General features: G+C 37.0%; 1 protein-coding gene across 1 annotated transcript in view; it reads right to left on the bottom strand.

The window, feature by feature from the left end:
* The window catches only part of MS3_00011190 (uncharacterized protein), a gene marked incomplete at both ends in the record, with an annotated part of 41,829 nt that overhangs the window by 5,450 nt on the left and 16,347 nt on the right, over positions 1-20,032 (bottom strand). The window contains 2 exons of the mRNA XM_012939892.3: positions 283-561; positions 1,311-1,379. Of these exons, the coding sequence (XP_012795346.3) occupies positions 283-561; positions 1,311-1,379 (348 nt within the window). The remainder of the gene's footprint in view (positions 1-282; positions 562-1,310; positions 1,380-20,032) is intronic.

Below are 20,032 nucleotides of genomic sequence, written 5' to 3'. Positions count from 1 at the left end.
CTGTGAGAAAAGACGATGAGAATGTAAGGCGAAATAAGTGCAAACAGCCACCAACAACGTTTTTGTCATGTATTATGATTTCTAATCTGAATTTGCCAGAGCACATGGAATATTTAACTATCGATTACACTGTATTCACTATTAGAATTCTAAAAAAATATTCCTACATGCATACTACGTGTGGAAACTGCTAAGCAGATTCTTAGCTGCTTTCAGTACAAAATACATGTATACAGAGACAAGATATAATACTGAACAACTGCAATAAAATGACAAGCTCACCTCGTTCATATTCAATCTTATATGTTAAAAAATCGTACTTCAATTTATACCAACTATAGTAACCGATAGCTTCATAATTTGTCGATTTACACGGTTCCCCAATGGTTGGCAAATTTCCAATATCTCCAGCATAAATATATTTTGTAGTGCTGCCTAATAAGCCTGCTGGTTTTTTTAAATATACATATGAAAACGAATCGTGCTTCATCGGTTTCCATTCAAACGACAGCGATTCCGTCTGTTCTTGAATTACACGCAAAGTATTTGTGCTTGGGTTTTCTGTAAAAGTATCCAAAGAATTTGCGTTCACTTTTAAAACAATTATAAATATGTTACTTATTGTCAACCACACATGATCAACACCATTCATTTGTCGCATGATTCGTCTGGTTTCGAATGTGTGCTTAGGAAGCTATGGTTTTAACGTAAACAAATATACAACTGAGACAGTGCACTCAAATCCTCTTATTTTTGGAGTAAGCTTCAAAACTGTTTTCGTTTAGAAGACGTAATAAAGTCGCATGATGAGCTCACATTAGGCTACTAGAATAAGAGCAGCATTCAGACGCGTCACTTTAGATGCACACGTGTGACCGACTCTTATGGTTAGGTGGACTGGATTGATGTCTGTCCGGCAACTTGGATCACCAGTCTGTAGAAAATGTTTTGATGCAACTACCTTACTTGCTCTCACTCAGCAAGTGCGTCTACAGGGAATATTGATGTCCACTAGTGACAGTTATTAAGAATTTGAGTCAGCTGCCAGTTGATACGTACAACGTTGGGGTCACTCAAGTAGTTTGTCGAACTACCAATTCGTTTAATCGTTTGATGTCGTGGTTTAATCATTACATTATATCATTGAACCAAACAGTCTGTTGTCTGTTGCCGATTTATCGCAATTTCACACATCATCGTCAGGAGGAGAGAGTGTTAGTAATGAAACGAAGGAAATTGACATGAATATTATTATTATATCAGACAAAATATATTATCATTCATCCATCCGAAAAAATAACCACACCTACTTCTAAACATGTTCGTCTTCAAGTATGCCGGCTGATACGTCCCAATCACCGTCTTTGATGATAAGAATGCTAAAGTGATCAGTAGAAGAAAAAGAAGAAGAAAAACATCAAACATTCATGCGTGTTTGAACGACATTCAAAAATAACGTGTATTTTGTAAAATCGTTTTGATTAACTTCAGTTTCCATGACAAAATGTCTGTGATATCTCCATCTTGAAAACGTTGCTCAATTGTAAACTGAATGAATTCCGTATAATCCTCCGAATAACCGATGACGCTTCGAGACCAATATCTCAACACCATAATATTGGCACTCCACGTTATTTATAAAACACAAAAGTGGATATGTAGTCAAACGTGTCTTTCCGCAAAATGATCATTGACAAACTCATCGAGTTAAGAATATCGTGATATTCCCAATAGTCAATACAGTCGATTTGCCATCATCAATTAATAATGGTATAAACACTGTTATTATCAATCTACTGCTGACAATATGCAATCGAATACTGGATGCATTCGAATTTTCAGTGGAAAACAAAACATAGAAAACAAACATTAATCACATCAGGATTTAACTCACTCATCATCAATGATAACCAAAGGGATATACGTCCTGAAGCCTGTACCATGTGTCAGTTCTTTAAAACTAGTAGTCAGCAATTATATTGAACATATATATATATATATATATATATATATATATTTGAAAATTCTAAGCAAAAGATTTTCAACAACTGTGTAGGTGAACTAGTTGAATGAGACAGACAGTCTGTAGGCTGCTTTTACATAAGGTCACCTGAGTAATAATTGAAAACTTTATTTCAGCTTAGACACTATATCTCATATTATCGTAAGACTGAAATAAATAATCGCGTGATAGTTTACTATAATGACATTCACTAATTATGCCGCTTTTTCATTAAAAACTGATATGACTTCTGTCTACTTCAATATCGGATGATTATTAAACGTATGATCATTCTAAATTACAATAAAAATTGACTTCTAAGCATCTCTGTGAATATGAAAACTGTCTTTACACCAACGCGCTCAATTTCTGTTATGAATTTTATGTAACTGCTTGTTACTAGATCTTCATGGAATGAAACTGATCATATTTTATGGTCGGCTTCATACACTTGTGAACGATAGACTTTATCGTCTGCTGTCAATCGTCTGACATGATGAGTAATTTCATAAGTGAAAATGTCATCAAATTTATTGATTTGTACCTCATATGAAATCAACGTGTTGAAAACATATGATGTAATCCTTAGTTAACTTGCTTCATAATACTGATACGTCTGTTGCTCAAATGTTTCTTGTCAATTTTCAGATTGCCCAAGTTCGTTAGTCCTGGACAGTGTGAGTGATTCAGGTTTACCTTAGATTAAACAAATTTCCACACAAACGCACATTCCATAGAACACTAACTTCTCTAATTCTGTGAACGCTTCAAGGATTCAGTCACGAAAATTGCAATCAATCAGCATCAGTGTTATACATAGTTCGCCAATAGTTTTCATGACGTCTGCTAACCAGGCGTACTATGTTAACTTAGTAAAAAAATGATCTGGATCTATTCATTGCAGTGTCTTTAGCATCGAATTTCATTTGTGAATTATTCGTAAGTAGCCACAGTGAGAGTTTCATAGGTAAGTGTCTAATGCTCAATAATGTTCATGTGTTGAATATTTGGTTTACATATAGTTCGATCTCCGCTTGCACCTCACACAGTGATCACTAAGTTGCCTACGTCACGTTCAATAATTCCGTTCATATACTACTCACGATTGACTGACAACAAATCAGATACATGTCGATAGATTCAGTAGCTGGTAGACTCAGTAATACATTTGTGATATTTCGTCTCATTGACTGTTGTTGTAAACATTTCAGGTACCAAGTCATTTCGCGTAAATGACCAAAGTAGCTTGAACTGTATCATAACTATTACATATACATAGATGCTGACATAACAGCAATTGCAAAACATCCACAACCATGTATTGATTGATTGTGACCACTCACTACTAAGTAATTACACATACAACTGAAGATGAAATGATATTCTTTGTGTTCCAGATATTTCTGAACACAGAAACGCATTCCTTGAAACAACATATACGAGGTTTCACTTCTGTGTGCAACGATTGTTCATTTTTAGCGCGTCAACGCAACGGATCACTCGATAAAGTACGAAGCAGTGTCTTTTGATGGAGAACTATATTTCTATTGAATTTGGTACGTAATTCTCGACGTATGATTAGTGAAATTACACCATATCGTGTGTGTGCGTGTGTACATATGCCACATCCATCCCGTATGGCAATAATTTGGACGATTTTCCGAGAACAACTAATGGGATAGTCATCGTTTCCCGATTAAGTACATCCATAGTATGTCGTTTACTGCATCTCATTCTGCATTCAACTTTAACTTCACACAGTCACAGCTACGATTAATCATCTACTCATGCAGGTCGAGTGAATGTGAGTTCTTTCTTGAAATAAACTCATACAATTTTCTTAATTACTGATCACGACCACGTCGTTTAACAGTTGTTCTAGGAAAGCTCATTGAGTGACTCCTTAGAGTCTATTTCAAATAGCAGATAATTCCCATTTAAACATCAAAATTAAAAAAGGATGTTTAACGAATGCATCCATTGTCAACGAATTTATTATCAAGCTGTACAATCGTATATATATGAAAATTTTGTTTTTGTAAAAGTACTAATTCCGTGAGGAAATGTGAACACAGTTAATAAAAAGGGTTATAATACTAGATTACGTAATATGAATAATAACAACAGACTTGGTGAATATAATAAGATGATTAAAATGTTTTTGTCATAATAATTAAAGGTCATATAGGTGTAGAAGTAAATAAGGTGATATGATGAGTATTTACGAATAAAACAATGAGAATATAAGACATAAGTAAAGGGGGAATGCAGTAATAATAATCATAATAATAACAGGATAATAGTAATAATAATAATAATAGGATAATCAAAATAATTAAGGCCATGGTAACGATAACGGTAAGACGTACTTCTTTTGTACGCATAGTTCTGGTTTAAGCTCCTGGATGGTGAGAGCTTGGGCTATTTTTAAGAGTTGGATACGAAGAAATCTGAGCAGGTTTGAACGAATCATATAAACAACATTAAAATCAAATTGTGGATCTGTAGAATGATTATAGTCGATTAGGTGTTCCAGTATAGAACTCCTAACTGCTTTCCTTTCATCCGTATAGAACCAAGCTGGAATATGTTTCCGTATCCGAGTTGAAAGCGAGCGCTGGCTACGACCAATGTATCTTGCTCCACAAGAGCAGGTAAACTGGTTGATGCACATAGAGGCGACCAGACGCGGAAGCCTATCGTTTATGGATACGGAAAATAAGATCCTACTAGTGAAGGTTATTCACAGTTTCATCGCGTTAAATGTTCTTCTAATAGTTGTTGTTAGATGATTTTCAATTACGTCTGATGTTCGATCATCTTTAAATTCGAGACTTATATAAAGGTTTTTCTTCGGAATGGAACAACTAGATTTCTTGTCGTAACTACTTCTATTCATATTCTTTTCTATGAACCGTTCCGGTTAACCATTTTGCGTCAAGGTATTTTTGAGGACTGCGAGTTCTTCGTTAATGCATTCCGTACTGCATATCTGATGTATTCGATAACATAAAGAATGGATGAGGTTTCTCTTTCTACTTAACGGAACCCAGTTATATAAGTTGGTTAGCTTTCCATTCCATGTTTCTTTTCTAAGGACGGATCTTTTTAAAGAACTACTACTCCTTCTCATCAGACGTACATCGAGAAAAGGAATTGATTGGTTTCGCTCCCCTTCTAACGTGAAGTCTATGGAAGGGTGGCATGAGTTAAAGGTATGTAGAATATCATCTAAATCAATATTAATGTCACAAACAACAAACGCGTCGTCCATGTATCTCACGTATAGGTGTAATCGATTGATCATTGAACGAAGTTGGTCGTTTTCTACTTTTGCCATGAAACAGTCTGCTAAAATTGGACCCAATGGAGACCCCATTGCGATCCCATCCCTTTGTATATATAATTCATTATTGAAACTGAACTGGACATTAAAAGTACAGCGTAACAATATTTCTTTCAAGTGTTTAGTCGGCAAACCTAGATCAATGTTGTTAGAATCAATATACTCAAATATATAACATATGGTTTCGGTTAGAGGTACGTTAGTGATCAAAGAATTAACTTCAAGCGAGAACATGTGTTTTTTGGAAGTATTAACGTCTTTAATACTATCAATAAATTGAAAGGCATCATGAATAGAATATTTACATACTTAAACCAGAACTATGCGTACAAAAGAAGTACGTCTTACCGTTATCGTTACCATGGCCTTAATTATTTTGATTATCCTATTATTATTATTATTACTATTATCCTGTTATTATTATGATTATTATTACTGCATTCCCCCTTTACTTATGTCTTATATTCTCATTGTTTTATTCGTAAATACTCATCATATCACCTTATTTACTTCTACACCTATATGACCTTTAATTATTATGACAAAAACATTTTAATCATCTTATTATATTCACCAAGTCTGTTGTTATTATTCATATTACGTAATCTAGTATTATAACCCTTTTTATTAACTGTGTTCACATTTCCTCACGGAATTAGTACTTTTACAAAAACAAAATTTTCATATATATACGATTGTACAGCTTGATAATAAATTCGTTGACAATGGATGCATTCGTTGAACTTCGTGTTTTTGTTTTAATATTTCAAATAAGACGAAAGGTGCGCAACGTTCGATCTATTCCATATAAAACTGAGTTAAAATGTTTATATCAATAAACTTGAACACGATCTCTAAACTTTCAACTAAATGTCAACAACAGGATTAATTAGGTCACCGAAATTAGACTACATTTAACAGTGTTGCTGTTGAATGTCCAAGTCATATTTTATGAAATATGGTCATGATAGTATACGATCATAATATTCCGAATCATTTACACACTTTCCGTTCTTAGCTAGAACATTTCCACTGTATGTAAACATTTCGAGATGAAACTCGTGAAGATACGGAGCTAATCATCAGGCTCAATTTTTTCAGAATTCACTAAAAAATCACGTTGATACGATTCAACACAATCTAGACCAACAGTATTCTGAGGTGTTTACTCCTGCAACACTTCTTCAGGAAGATATAAACCGAACAGCTCGAATTTGTATCTGAACATCGAGAAAGACTTTCTGTAGAAACATAATTTAGCACTCACAACATACTTAAGAAATCTTTACATTTTACAGTGGTTCAAACTTATATTACTAGCTAGCAGCTGTCAACAATAGTTCTGAATACTTTCTCATTTGTGTTAATTTTTGCACACTTACCACAAACGATCGTAAACGCTGTTTACGTGCATGACATTGAACACACGCTCCACCGCTTTGAACAGCTCATAAAATGACACACTCTGCCAACCGATCTTAAATACACTGCTACACACACGTTTCTCGTTCTCCATTGTATGTGCTTGTGAAAATTTAACTGTAAAATATTTATTATCTACATTTGTAGATTACGAACATATTTCCATTATATTCTACGTCTAGCTGTATGTTGGAATTACAACAGCATTACTGGAATTAACAATTATCTGCAATTGTGGATTATGGTAACAAGTGCAGTTTGTACACGCCAAAGTATACTGATTTAAGGAACGTCCTACAACTTTTCTTTGTGTTTATAAAATGTAGTTTGTATATTATAACATTAACATTTGGACTTAATATTTTAAATATCATTTTTGAGTTAATATAATTCTGTTCCACCACACGCCTGTAGCTCTTATAGGGTTACTGCCGGTCCCAAGCCCGGATAAAGGAGGAGGGTTGGGCATGGGGTTAGCGTCCCCATCCCGTAGAAAACTAACTCGCTAAAAAAACGCTTACCAGAAAAAATAATCCAAACCATTTAATCTCTGCCCTGGGAGTTGGAAGGTCTTCAGTTAGAAGAATTATGACGCTTCATGGTGAAAGCCGAGTTCCTTCGGAAGCCACGAGGCCGATGCCCCTTCTAACAACCAGAGCAAACATTTTTATAGGTACATGGAACGTTCGAACAATGTGGGAAACCGGGAAGACCAGTCAAATAACAACGGAAATGAGGAGATACAACTTAGCAGTACTGGGAACCGGCGAAACCCACTGGACACAAGCTGGACAGAAAAGGCTAGCTACGGGAGAGATGCTGCTATACTCCGGTCACGAAGAGGAAAATGCTCCACACACTCAGGGAGTCGCTCTAATGCTGTCCAAAGTAGCACGAAATGCACTTGTAAGATGGGAGTCTCACGGATCCAGAATCATCAAAGCATCATTCAAAACAAAGAAGGAGGGGATCTTAATGAATATTATCCAATGTTATGCACCCGCCAATGATAGCAACGACGACATTAAAGATCAGTTCTACGAGCGGCTGCAGTCAATCATCGAGAAATGCCTAAGAAAGGACCCAACTATTCTGATGGGAGATCTAAACGCTAAAGTCGGAATAGACAACACTGGATATGAAGATATTATGGGACGACATGGACTGGGAGAGAAAAACGAAAATGGAGAAAGATTTGCAAAATTGTGTGCATTCGACAAGTTGGTCATAGGAGGCACAATATTTCCACACAAGCGTATACACAAGGCTACATGGATCTCACCGGACCACACTACAGAGAACCAAATCGATCATATTTGCATCAACAAAAAATTCCGAAGGACAATAGAAATAGGAGAGGTGCTGACGTAGCTTCAGATAACCACCTAGTTGTGGCCAATTTAAAACTGAAGCTAAAAAAGAACTGGACAAGTGGACAAACAGCACTACAAAGGTTCAATACAGCCTTCCTTCGAGATACTGACAAACTCAGCGAATTCAAGATAGCTCTCAACAACAGGTTCCAAGCCTTACAAGATCTACTGAAAGAAGAAGAAACTAGTATGGAGGACAACTGGAAAGGCATCAAGAAAGCATTAACTTCAACGTGTCAAGAGGTTCTCGGTCTAAAGAAATACCATCATGAGGAATGGATCTCTACAGAAACACTGGACAAGATCAAAGAAAGGAAGAACAAGAAGACAGCAATAAACAACAGCCGAATACGAGCAGAGAAAGTTCAAGCACAAGCTGAATACATAGAAGCAAACAAACAAGTGAAGAGGAGCATTAGAGCCGACAAGAAGAAATACGTGGAAGAACTAGCAACGACGGCGGAAAAAGCTGCTAGAGGAGGAAATATGAAACAGCTTTGTGATACAACGAAGAAACCAGCAGGGAAATACAGTAAACCAGAGAGACCGGTCAAAGAAAAAGAAGGCAAGCCAATCACTGAAATTCAAGAACAACGGAACAGGTTGGTAGAATACTTCGAGGAACTCCTGAATAGACCGGCTCCAATGAATCCAGTGGACATCGAAGCAGCACACACAGATCTCCCTATAGATGTCAACCCACCAACGACGGAAGAAATCAGAATGGCCGTCAGACAAATCAAGAACGGGAAAGCAGCAGGACTCGACAACATACCAGCAGAAGCACTGAAATCAGACGTCGGAGTAACCATAAGCATGCTTTACCTTCTATTCAAAAAGATTTGGGAGGAGGAACAAGTGCCGATGGACTGGAAAGAAGGACACCTCGTCAAGATTCCAAAGAAAGGAGATCTGAGCAAATGTGAAAACTACAGAGGCATTACACTACTGTCAATACCAGGGAAAGTCTTCAACAGAGTGTTTCTGAACCGGATGAAGGATGCAGTAGACGCCCATCTTCGAGATCAACAAGCTGGATTCCGTAAGGATCGGTCGTGCACAGACCAAATTGCAACACTACGGATCATCGTCGAACAATCAGTTGAGTGGAACTCATCACTATACATCAACTTCATTGATTATGAAAAGGCACTCGACAGTGTAGATAGGAGGACGTTATGGAAACTTCTTCGACACTATGGAGTTCGTGAGAAGATTGTCAATATTATCCGAAACTCATACGACGGACTACAGTGCAAAGTAGTGCATGGAGGACAGCTGACAGATGCATTCCAAGTAAGGACTGGAGTCAGACAAGGCTGTTTACTCTCCTGCTTCCACTTTCTTCTGGTGGTCGACTGGATTATGAAGACCTCGACATCTGAAGGAAAACACGGAATACAATGGACAGCTCAGAATCAATTAGACGATTTGGACTTCGCAGATGACCTAGCCCTCCTATCACGTACACACGAACAGATGCAGATGAAGACAGCCAGTGTAGCAGCAGTCTATGCATCAGTAGACCTCAGCATACACAAAGGGAAAACCAAGGTCCTCAAATTCAAAGCGGAGAACAGTAATCCAATCACTCTTGATGGCGAAACTCTGGAAGATGTAGAGTCCTTTACATACCTAGGAAGCATCATCGATGAACAAGGAGGTTTAGATGCAGACGTAAAGGCGAGGGTCGGCAAAGCAAGGGTTGCATTCCTACGATTGAAGAACATATGGAACTCAAAACAACTTTCAACCAATATCAAAGTGAGAATCTTCAATACGAACGTCAAGGCAGTTCTACTGTATGGAGCTGAAACTTGGAGAACTACAACAACCACAATCAAGAAAGTACAAGTATTTATAAATAGCTGTCTACGCAAGATACTCAACATCCATTGGCCGGATACCATCAGCAATAGCCTTCTGTGGGAGAGAACAAACCAACTTCCAGCTGAAGAAGAAATTAGGAAAAGACGATGGAAATGGATAGGACATACACTACGCAAATCGTCAAACTGCATCACGAGGCAAGCTCTAACTTGGAATCCTGAAGGGAAGCGAAAAAGAGGAAGGCCAAAGAACACATTGCGTCGGATAATGGAAGCAGATATGAAAACGATGAATTACAACTGGACGGAGCTAGAAAGGATTACCCAGGACAGGGTTGGATGGAGAATGCTGGTGGGCGGCCTATGCTCCTTCACGAGGAGTAACAGGCGTAAGTAACACGTGTGTAAGTTTATCTATCACTCTCAATTTTATCTAATACCTGCGTCATCGCAGCACTACGTACCGCATATTTAGACCTTTATAACGCTTGTTATGAGTAGTATAGAGAGTTGAAACTCATTCCGCCTACTCTCGCCTTCGATTTCACGCACCTCCTTTTTTTAACGTCTATATGCGTAAACGAGTGACTGTATTGAATTTATCCAACTCAATCTATAATATGGTCTTTCTTACAGCCATTGCTTAGATGGGGTTAGCCCAGGTGAACATGTGAAATTAGATAGAAGATTTATAGTTATGCCATTTATCTGTTCCACCGAATGGGAATGAGATCAGAGAGCCACTAATGTTCTAAGCCTGGAATGATCAGACTCTCGGGATAAAATAATTTTGTTCCAGATGTTTGGGAAATCTTCATTCATGGCATCTGTACTCAGCGAACGTCGTCTTCACTTCTTAAACGACGTCATGTTTTTGACACGTATCTATCAACAACTACTGTTTGTTTCATCGACAACTCTAGCTATAATATCCATATATTCATCAAACTGCAGACGACGCATTACCAACCGATTGATAAGTAATGTGCTATTCTTATCTATTTATTCACGAATATAACTACGTGCCGTATCATTCATTGCTCCTAAATATTACTTGACTGCTGAAACTAACATGCTACTCACATTGCGCTGTAAGTTGGAACATGAAGTTTAGAATCAGTCTCTTAAGTAGACACTCAGTTTTTTCGCCCGTCATGCGCATCCGTATGTGTAAGCTTCTTCTCAACGCCTTAACACAATCCCATAACAAGCCAGCTCGAATGCATTCTTCCTAAGTGATAATAACACACCACTTATCCCTTCTCTGCAGTGATTGATCAGTTCATCTAGACATTCTACTAGCACCATCCACCGAACAGCTTGATTATTCAAATCCTTCATACCTAACTATTCTTTACCCACAAACTTTAGCGAAAAAAATAAGGTTCGTGCCGCGCATCTATTTCGACCACTAACCGGCTTAGATCAGAGTTTCTTACACATCTTGATAGTATTCTAAGGACATTTCTGCACTCCAACATCTGGGTTGGTATCTTTCAGTTACCAAAAAGTAAGTGTAAAGACGCTGTCAAACTACAATCATCTATGGACAATCTATGTTTTTTGTTCTGGCCTGGCCCACCCACTTTCGTGATTAATTCTGCATTCACACATACAAAAGACGAACGAGTTATCGTTTTACTTTCACGCGGTTGCAAACTATTCAGATAAAGACAATTATGCAATAAGTGCAGTTTAGTTTTTTATACAGTGTCTTCTGGCAACCAGGTATGAGGGGAAGTTAATAGTGAGAAAAAGGAGTGAACGAAATTCCGTTTTTATTAATAGAATCACTAAAGAAACCCTAAACACTGTTGAAATAAATTCCAAGTTTGTACGAATAATGTACTTAGCTTAATACTTTTCACGATTTTGATTTGATGATTGACAATTCACTGTGAAGTTTAATTGTGCTCAGTAAATAACATGAACTAACTTGTGGAGCAGTGAATTAGTGTCCTGAACTATTGGCTTTCAATGAGTGGTTAACTTGTTTATTGTTTGTGAACACAGTTTTGCCTGAGTATCTGCTAACATTCTCGTCGTCTGAACTTTCATGAATTGATCTTCCATTAGGAGCTCCACTCATTGACTTATAATACGGAAATGACATTGTCCTGTTTGTTGAAGATGTCGATGAAATGCAGTCTTTTGGCAATTCTGAGCAACAACATCAGGATGTTTGGAATGTGTTCTCTCCCGCTCTGATGCGATTTGTTGCTTCAGGAATGGCGTGAGTCAACACCTGAACTAAGGATAGGGAGTGAGGTAGTCGAACACGTCGAAAACTTCACTTATCTCGGAAGTCTGGTCAGCCCTAATGGGTTGGTGTCTGAAGAAATCTCTGCACGGATTCAGAAAGCCCATCTAGATTTTGAGAACTTACGTCACCTATGACGAAGGTGAGATATCCGTCTGTCAAAGAAGTGCATCAGTCAGTCAGTCAGTAACAACGTAGAACTTCGTACGTACGTATATCTGTTCAAAAGAGTCGAATGCCACCTTAAGGTCGAGAAATACTACCATTGTGGGGCGTCTGAAAGTGTGTCTGTGTCCTAGAACCTGACGTAGTGTGAATATCTGATCTATACAACCACGTCCAGGTCGAAAACCGGCCTGGTTTTCTCTAATCTGCTCTTCACGAGCTTTATTAGGCGTCGAAGTATTATTGAAGCTAATATTTTAGACACTATATTAGTCAAACTGATTCCTCTGTGATTGTCACAGGAGGACTTTTGTCCTTTCTTATAGACTGGCACAATCAGTGATTGGGACCAGTCAGATGGGATTACATCCAGTTCCCAAATTCTACCTATGACCACGGTTAATCTCATTGCTAATACTGGACCACCATCCTTAAAAATCTCAGGGGTAAACCTGTCAGGGCCTGCTGCTCTCCCTCGTTTCAGATTTCCTATGGCTTTTTCAACTTCGTAAAGGGACGGAGGACCTACATTAACTTGCCATTCAGGTTGACTGGAGATCGTGGGAAACCGAAGTGTGTGCATACTACGCAGCAGTTCGTCTTATTATACTTCACGGGTGCGAAACCTAGCCACCAATAGTAAAAGACACTAGTAAGTTACTATTATTTGGTCACAGACGTCTTAGAAATATAGCCCTCACATGATGGGGTCACCGGGTAAGTTATAGCGAGGTTAGACGCAGGGTATTTGTGAATGATGGTAAATCAGTTGATGAGGTTGTAAATCTTCCCAGACTCTTATGGTTTGACCACGTGTTACGTATGCCTGAACACTGATTGAAAAGATGTTAGGGGCGGCGAAACCAAAACATGGCGTCAGTCCACAAAGGCACTAAATTTTGGTCTTAGCCATGTTGATTGAGGCCCGCGCGACTATCGTAAGCAATGGTTGTAGAATCTGGGTGATATGGTTCGGAATCAGTCACATTGGCGTGGGTGTATCCACTCCTTGTCTGCCCTTACACGGTGAGATTAAAATTGCTTTATACGTTTCTTTCTATGAACTAATTCGTTCTCTCTGTTTTATATCCTTATACGAAATCTTTCTACTATATTTTACTACTACTGAAGTAACTACTTCTTTGAATTTGGCTTTCACCTTGTTGTGCTGATGAGGTGTGGAAACATGAACCGATGCATATATGTGCCTGGTCCTGCATTGTTGCTGACTGACTGACTGAAATATTATGTCTCGAAAATATTTTCATTCAGGTTATAGTCACCGGTATTTCAAATGACTTTGAATTTATGACCTGGTTTGAGCGTAGTTTTAGATCATCTGCCTTGTTTTGTCTTTAATTTTGCCAATTGAGTGACGGTTGCAACATGTGTTTAATAGTTTTCATTCCCATTTACATTTTCTGTTTGTGTTGACCAGATTACCTTCAAAGTTGAGGAGAAACGCTTCGTTACCGCCCGAATGTCAATGACTCATGGAACCGATGGAATTACAAAGGCATGTGGAAACGTTCGTCTCAATAATTTTGCTCACCGTGCTGAATGTGCTGATATTGATGTTGAGATCGGTTCAAACCAGATGGTTTCCAAGTAATTTTTACTCCTGATAAACTCGTCGTACATTGTGTAACTTCTTGTCCCGTACTTTTCTACTAGTCCTTATCGTTATTAATAATAAGAACCAACTCCGTGATAGTCAGTGGTCCTGTGTTACACGTTACATAGTGATTTCATGAATTATCAGGAATGTCATTAGTCCTTGATTTCTATGCTATCTGGACCAGTAACGGTGTAAGAGTTTATTGCACGAAATTGGTTACTGTACATCAAAAAGGGGTAGTACGTATCATTTTATGCTGTCTATGTTATTGAGAACTATGAAGCTTTATGTTGAACCGTCGTTAGTTCTGTAGTATTTTCACATTCAGTAAAAGTATTGTAGTGACTCACTTTTACCACGAGAACACGATTGGTTCAATAAAAAAATTATTATTATTATAGCCAATTGTATCTGTGTTTGTTTAATGTGCTCTTTGTTTAACTTTGCTAAAAACATTCATTATTCTTACACTTCGATTGTGAACTCGTGCGAATTCGGTTACGTTCTGTAACCAAGCTTATATCCTGGCACGATCTCGGTATCCTTTCGATACCACGAATATGTCTCGACTTCGTCCTCTAACTGCCTTCTGATATTTGGTTTCGGAGGGATTTTATGGATATATTTGGCACGTGTTTCTCTGTAGCGGTGTTCATAGTCTACCGCGACTCGATGCCACGCTATCACAACTGAATATCGATACTATAAGCTTAAACGAAGTTAAATCTTGGTTCCAATGGGCCAAAACATTCGAATATATATTTTAGGATGCGAATCATACCAGTACTTTAGTAGTTCGGAAATGATTAAGTGGTTGTTAATGAATACGAATAAGTCACGTGGCACTAACTGATATCGTTGAAGATACATTGGAAATAGAATATGGAACTTCACACCGAATAAGTCAGTGGACAAGGTTCTCTATCAGTTAGTTTGTGAATTCTGGAGTTTATCTGTTGAGAAATATTATCTTTGTGGACCCCTTACCCTCGAAGTGTTTTTTCAAGAGATAAACACTCGTGATGCAAATTATGTGGAATTCCCCTTTCTCCAATTAAACAAATTCGTTCAGCTTACAGTACGTCACATCATGACAACGGATTTAGAAATGCAGGTGTAATAGTAGCTGTTTTTTTCACTACTAATATACATCCAGTAATGCTGCTTTCTCTTCTTTAGAGAAATGTTGAACGTTGTGTGTCTTAAAAGCAAAATGGATAAAGGTCTATCAAACGTGATAATTCATGAAACCCAGTGTGGTGAAAAATGAAACATCTGCTCTTAATTTATTTTGGTGGAGATACAATGAAAAAAGAATACCGGACTTCACACCGAATAAGTCGGTTGACAAGGTTTTCCATCAGCCAGTCATTTCTTATAATATTCTATAGAAACAATTTGTGGCGATTGTTATCCTTAAGCGTGAAGAAAACTCCGTTCCATTCAACTCATTCGTTATTCATTATCTGTAACGAGATTATTGTTCCAATCTTTCTAACCCTAACATCTCTCATAACAGGGTGTTGGAGAATCAAAACCGCTATGCAATTAATGTCAACCGTCATTTATTTTCACTGTGTAAACTTTTCACATGATTCGCATTCAACTGACTCATGTTAAACCATTCCCCAAAAATCAGCATATAAATGTGATTGGATTAGCACAGTATTGATTTGATTTGATTGTTCAATGCCACATATTTATTTGATTATTTTGATCATGATAAATACCTTAAAGAGGTCCAGACAAGTTTGGCGGACGAAATGTTAAAATTATATAAAATTCAATCGCTGAGAACGTTAAAATATCTAATGATATCTTCTCTGAATATTCAGCATCAGTGGTGAAGACCTAACCAGTAGGTCCAATATTTGGTTGTACTCTTATATAAAAGCTACAAGAATTCATCTGTTCACTACAATATGTGTGACAATGTACAACCTATGTATGATTGAGTTGCGTCCATCTATTATTAATCTCACATCATTTGTACGTTTTTGAGAGTAAAAATTGATGGTCATACGCATCAATACATACTCACACACACCATAACTCTCTCTCTTTAAGAAACATTTCTCCACTCTCAAATAAAGACATACAAACGTGGTCAAAATGACAAGCTGTCCATTATAAACCACAGTGGTGGCCGACATGGACACCCGACCGACCATTTTGGACGTCATTTATGTAAAACTATTTTACACCACACGTTATTCAATAATTAGAATCAGGCACCTTAACACTCTATAAAGTTCTCACGCTGAACAATAATGTTATACAGCCTTCGAATGTTTCTTCTTCTTATTATTATTATTTACAAACATCTTATGGGTACATAAGTGTTGTGAAGAAACAATTTCGGGTTTCTTCAAAAACTGCAATAATACGCAATTTTCAATAATATTAGCATTATATTTGCCATATGTTAAAAAAATAGTAGTAATAATAGAATAATAATAATAAATCGGGCCTGTATAATTGAGAAGAATATTGATATGAGTTTAAAGAAGGAAATGGGGAAAAATAAGAGAATAGAAATAAGGAAGACGTGAAATACGCAAATAGTTTAATAAGCGTGTTTATGAACACGGAACATGAATAAACGACCATGTATATATCGTCAGATTAGTAACAAAAATCAATTAAGAAGAAATAACTTATTACGCAGTAAGATAATGACGCTAGAATAAATGTTTGTGAAGTTATAGTTTGGAGTGATGCTATAAAAGTCTCAATTAAGTCAAAAGGATAATGAAATATTAATATGTATGGGTTATATATGCATAATGAAGATAAAACGGGTCTGAGAAGTTAATTTAAATGTAACACAAGTTATTGTCTTAATTACAAACGTCGTAATTTTAAGAATATAAACTTAAAAGGAAAGGAGAGAGAGAAAAGAAGTGAACACCTAGTTAAAAGGTTCATCCATGATAAGAATAATAATTGCGTAATGAATATTAACCTCAGAAGGAAACCAACAATTTAGAAAAATAAAATAAAAATCCGTTAAAGCACTCGGATGAATACATTAAGATTTATGTAATAGTATACAGAGTGAAACCGGATATTAGTACAAATATTTGTGCAATAATAATTAAGAATGATGCTATGAAAGTCACAATTAATTTCAAAGGACAGCCAGGAATTAAATATGTTTAGAAGGATAAGAAGAGACAAAAAGAATATCCAATGTATCGGGAGACGAATAATGATTTAATGACGGTAATAATAATAAATACGAACATAATCAAACTTCATATATTAAGATAAATAGAAATAAAATAAAATAGACGTGGAAAGATTTAAAGGTTTTATTTTGCTTTTCAAGCAATTAAATGGATGACGGACCTTGTTTGTATAAATTATTATTGAATACATTGATATTCAATAGGTGACATAATCCACTTTCGGAAAGAAAATGTTCAAGCAGACTTCTGAACCGGGTTTTAGTTTCACTGCAACGAAGGTTCGCTGGCAGTCTGTTCCACATGGTTGAGTAGCGAATAAGGAAAACACTCTGGCGTACGTTTGTGTGGGTTCTTGGAACTGCTAGAATATTCTCCTTATTGCGTAGACTGTGAGATGATTTCAGAGAGTATGAAGTGGTAGATACAGAAGAGTAGGAAATACCGTTAATAAGCTTGTAGATGAAGACAAGATTTAATTTGATACGTCTGATCCAAAGAGGATCTAAGTTGAGTTGTTGACATCTTTGGTGATAGTCTGTTATCGGAATACCCCAGAACAGCTTTGGTGAACTTTCTTTGAATGCCTTCAAATTTATTCAGGTCATTATGCCTGCAATTACTGTAAACTAAAATACCATATTCAAGAATAGGTAAGATGCATTTCCTATACAATAACAATCTCTATTTGATATTATTGAAGTTTATCATTATCAATCCGATGAGCTTTCTAGCTTTGGATACTTGAGATATAATGTGCTCAGAAAAGTTCAGACTGTTGCCATATCTTAAATCCAAGTCACGAACAGTGTTGAGAGGTTTGAGTGTATGTTTGTGAATAGTCAGATTTAAGTTGAGAGAGTGGCCAATGTGAATAAATCCACTTTTGTTAACATTAAGTGGCAAATTCGACGAAACAGTCCATTCGTATAACTTGTTTATTTCCTCTTGGATTACCGCTGAAATATAGCTTTCTTTCGTGGGAGAAGAGAATGAATAAACTACTTTCAGGTCATCAGCGAAAAGGAAAAGTTTACCATACTGAAAGAGGGAACACACGTCATTGATAAAAAGGAGAAAGAGTAATGGACTAACCACACTACCTCGTATAACCCCACTGGTCACATTCACAGGTTTAGAGTAGCAAGATCCAAAGCGAACGATTTGGCAACGTTCTTCTAAAAACGATTTGAGCCAAGATAAAAGGGGATTCTGTATGCCAAATGAAGAGAGTTTTAAAAGAAGAAGTTTGTGTGAGACACTGTCGAAAGCCTTACTAAAATCGAAGTAAAGAGTTATCACTGACTGACCAACATCTCTTCTCTGGTTAATTTGATAAAAAAAACTCCAGGTGCGATGTGAAACATGAGCGTTTAATCGTAAACCCGTGTTGGGATGGGCTGATCAGACTAGCCGAAAGTAAGAATGATAATAGCTGTTTGTGGATGATTCACAAATGATGGTTTCCCGTCAGGTCCACCATCATAAGACTTTTTCAGGGTAATTATGGCCTGCTTGATGTTGGAGGGTATAAAATCAGTTTTCGATAGATGTCTGGATGTCAGCATTGGAAATGTAATTATAGAGCTTTCAGGTCCAGTTTTGTAGCATTGAGAGAAGTGCTTGCTGAATTGTTCGCTAATAATATTAGGGTCGTCAACAATGCTTCCGTTAACTATGAAAAATTTACTCGTGCCAAGGGAATTTGACTCCACACGGGATTTAAAGAGCCGAAGTATTGATAATTCTGGGCTTTTACTACGTAGGGCTTAATTTTCTATATTCATAAAATACTTGCGTTTAGATGAATCATTTCTGTCGATTTATTTGAGTATAGTCTGAAGTGCATACACGTCATTCTGCTCGTAGTGGCTCCATTTTAATTTCCTCAGCTTTCTTTTAAAAGTTTTAAAAGTATTCCAACCCCTATTAGCATTATAAGCCACACGGTCAATAACTGGAGCAGTGCAGTCACGGCAATATATCAGGTTGTGGTATAGATCGGAAAGCGCAATGTCAACATTATTTGTGGTAAAATAAGTTTCCCATGGTAAACATTGAATGAGAGTTTCAGTCCGTTTCCAGGTTTTTTGATCAAAATTTCTGCTCTGGTACATCACTGAAGCTTCAGAGTTCAATTGTATGGCGTTTAAAGAGTGAATAATACTCAATACAACTCTATGGTCACTCATAAAAACTCATGACTGGTATGCACTGAGATAGAGTCTTTGTTGATTGCGAACATTAAATCAAGTATATTATTCCCCCAGGTCAGTTTGCGGACCTGTTGAACCGATCCACAAATTTCTAGTGTTTCAACTATCTTGTCATATCGACCTGGTACCGGAGTCAAGCCCCATGTAATTTTTGGCAGATTAAAATCACGTCCGATGATTTTAAGAGTATGCGGTTGATGCGAAGCAACGGAAAAGATATTTGTTATTAATCTGTCAAACTTAGTATCCGCATGGCGTGGTCTGTATATGCATCCCACCAGTAAATAATTTTGAGATCCACAGTTAACAGTAACCCAAGTGGATTCACCTATAGCATCAAGAGATTTATCCTCAAAGTTGCACGCTTGAATGTCTGAACGAACATAGATAATTGTACCGCCTCCTAATGCATAACATCTATCGGTTTTAAAGAAACCGTAGTTATCCACATTCAAGAAATGATAGGATATAGATGAATCGCGCCACGTTTCCGTAATAAGTACAATGGTTGGATTTACAAGGAATAAAATAGTTTTAAAATGAATAATTTTATTAGACAGAGTGCCAACATTAAACGAAAGAATAAGAAACTCAGAGTTATCATAGTGAAGCG

Source organism: Schistosoma haematobium, chromosome 7, assembly GCF_000699445.3.
Source record: "Schistosoma haematobium chromosome 7, whole genome shotgun sequence".
Lineage (NCBI taxonomy): Eukaryota > Metazoa > Platyhelminthes > Trematoda > Strigeidida > Schistosomatidae > Schistosoma > Schistosoma haematobium.
This window is presented reverse-complemented; position numbering and strand designations above follow the sequence as displayed.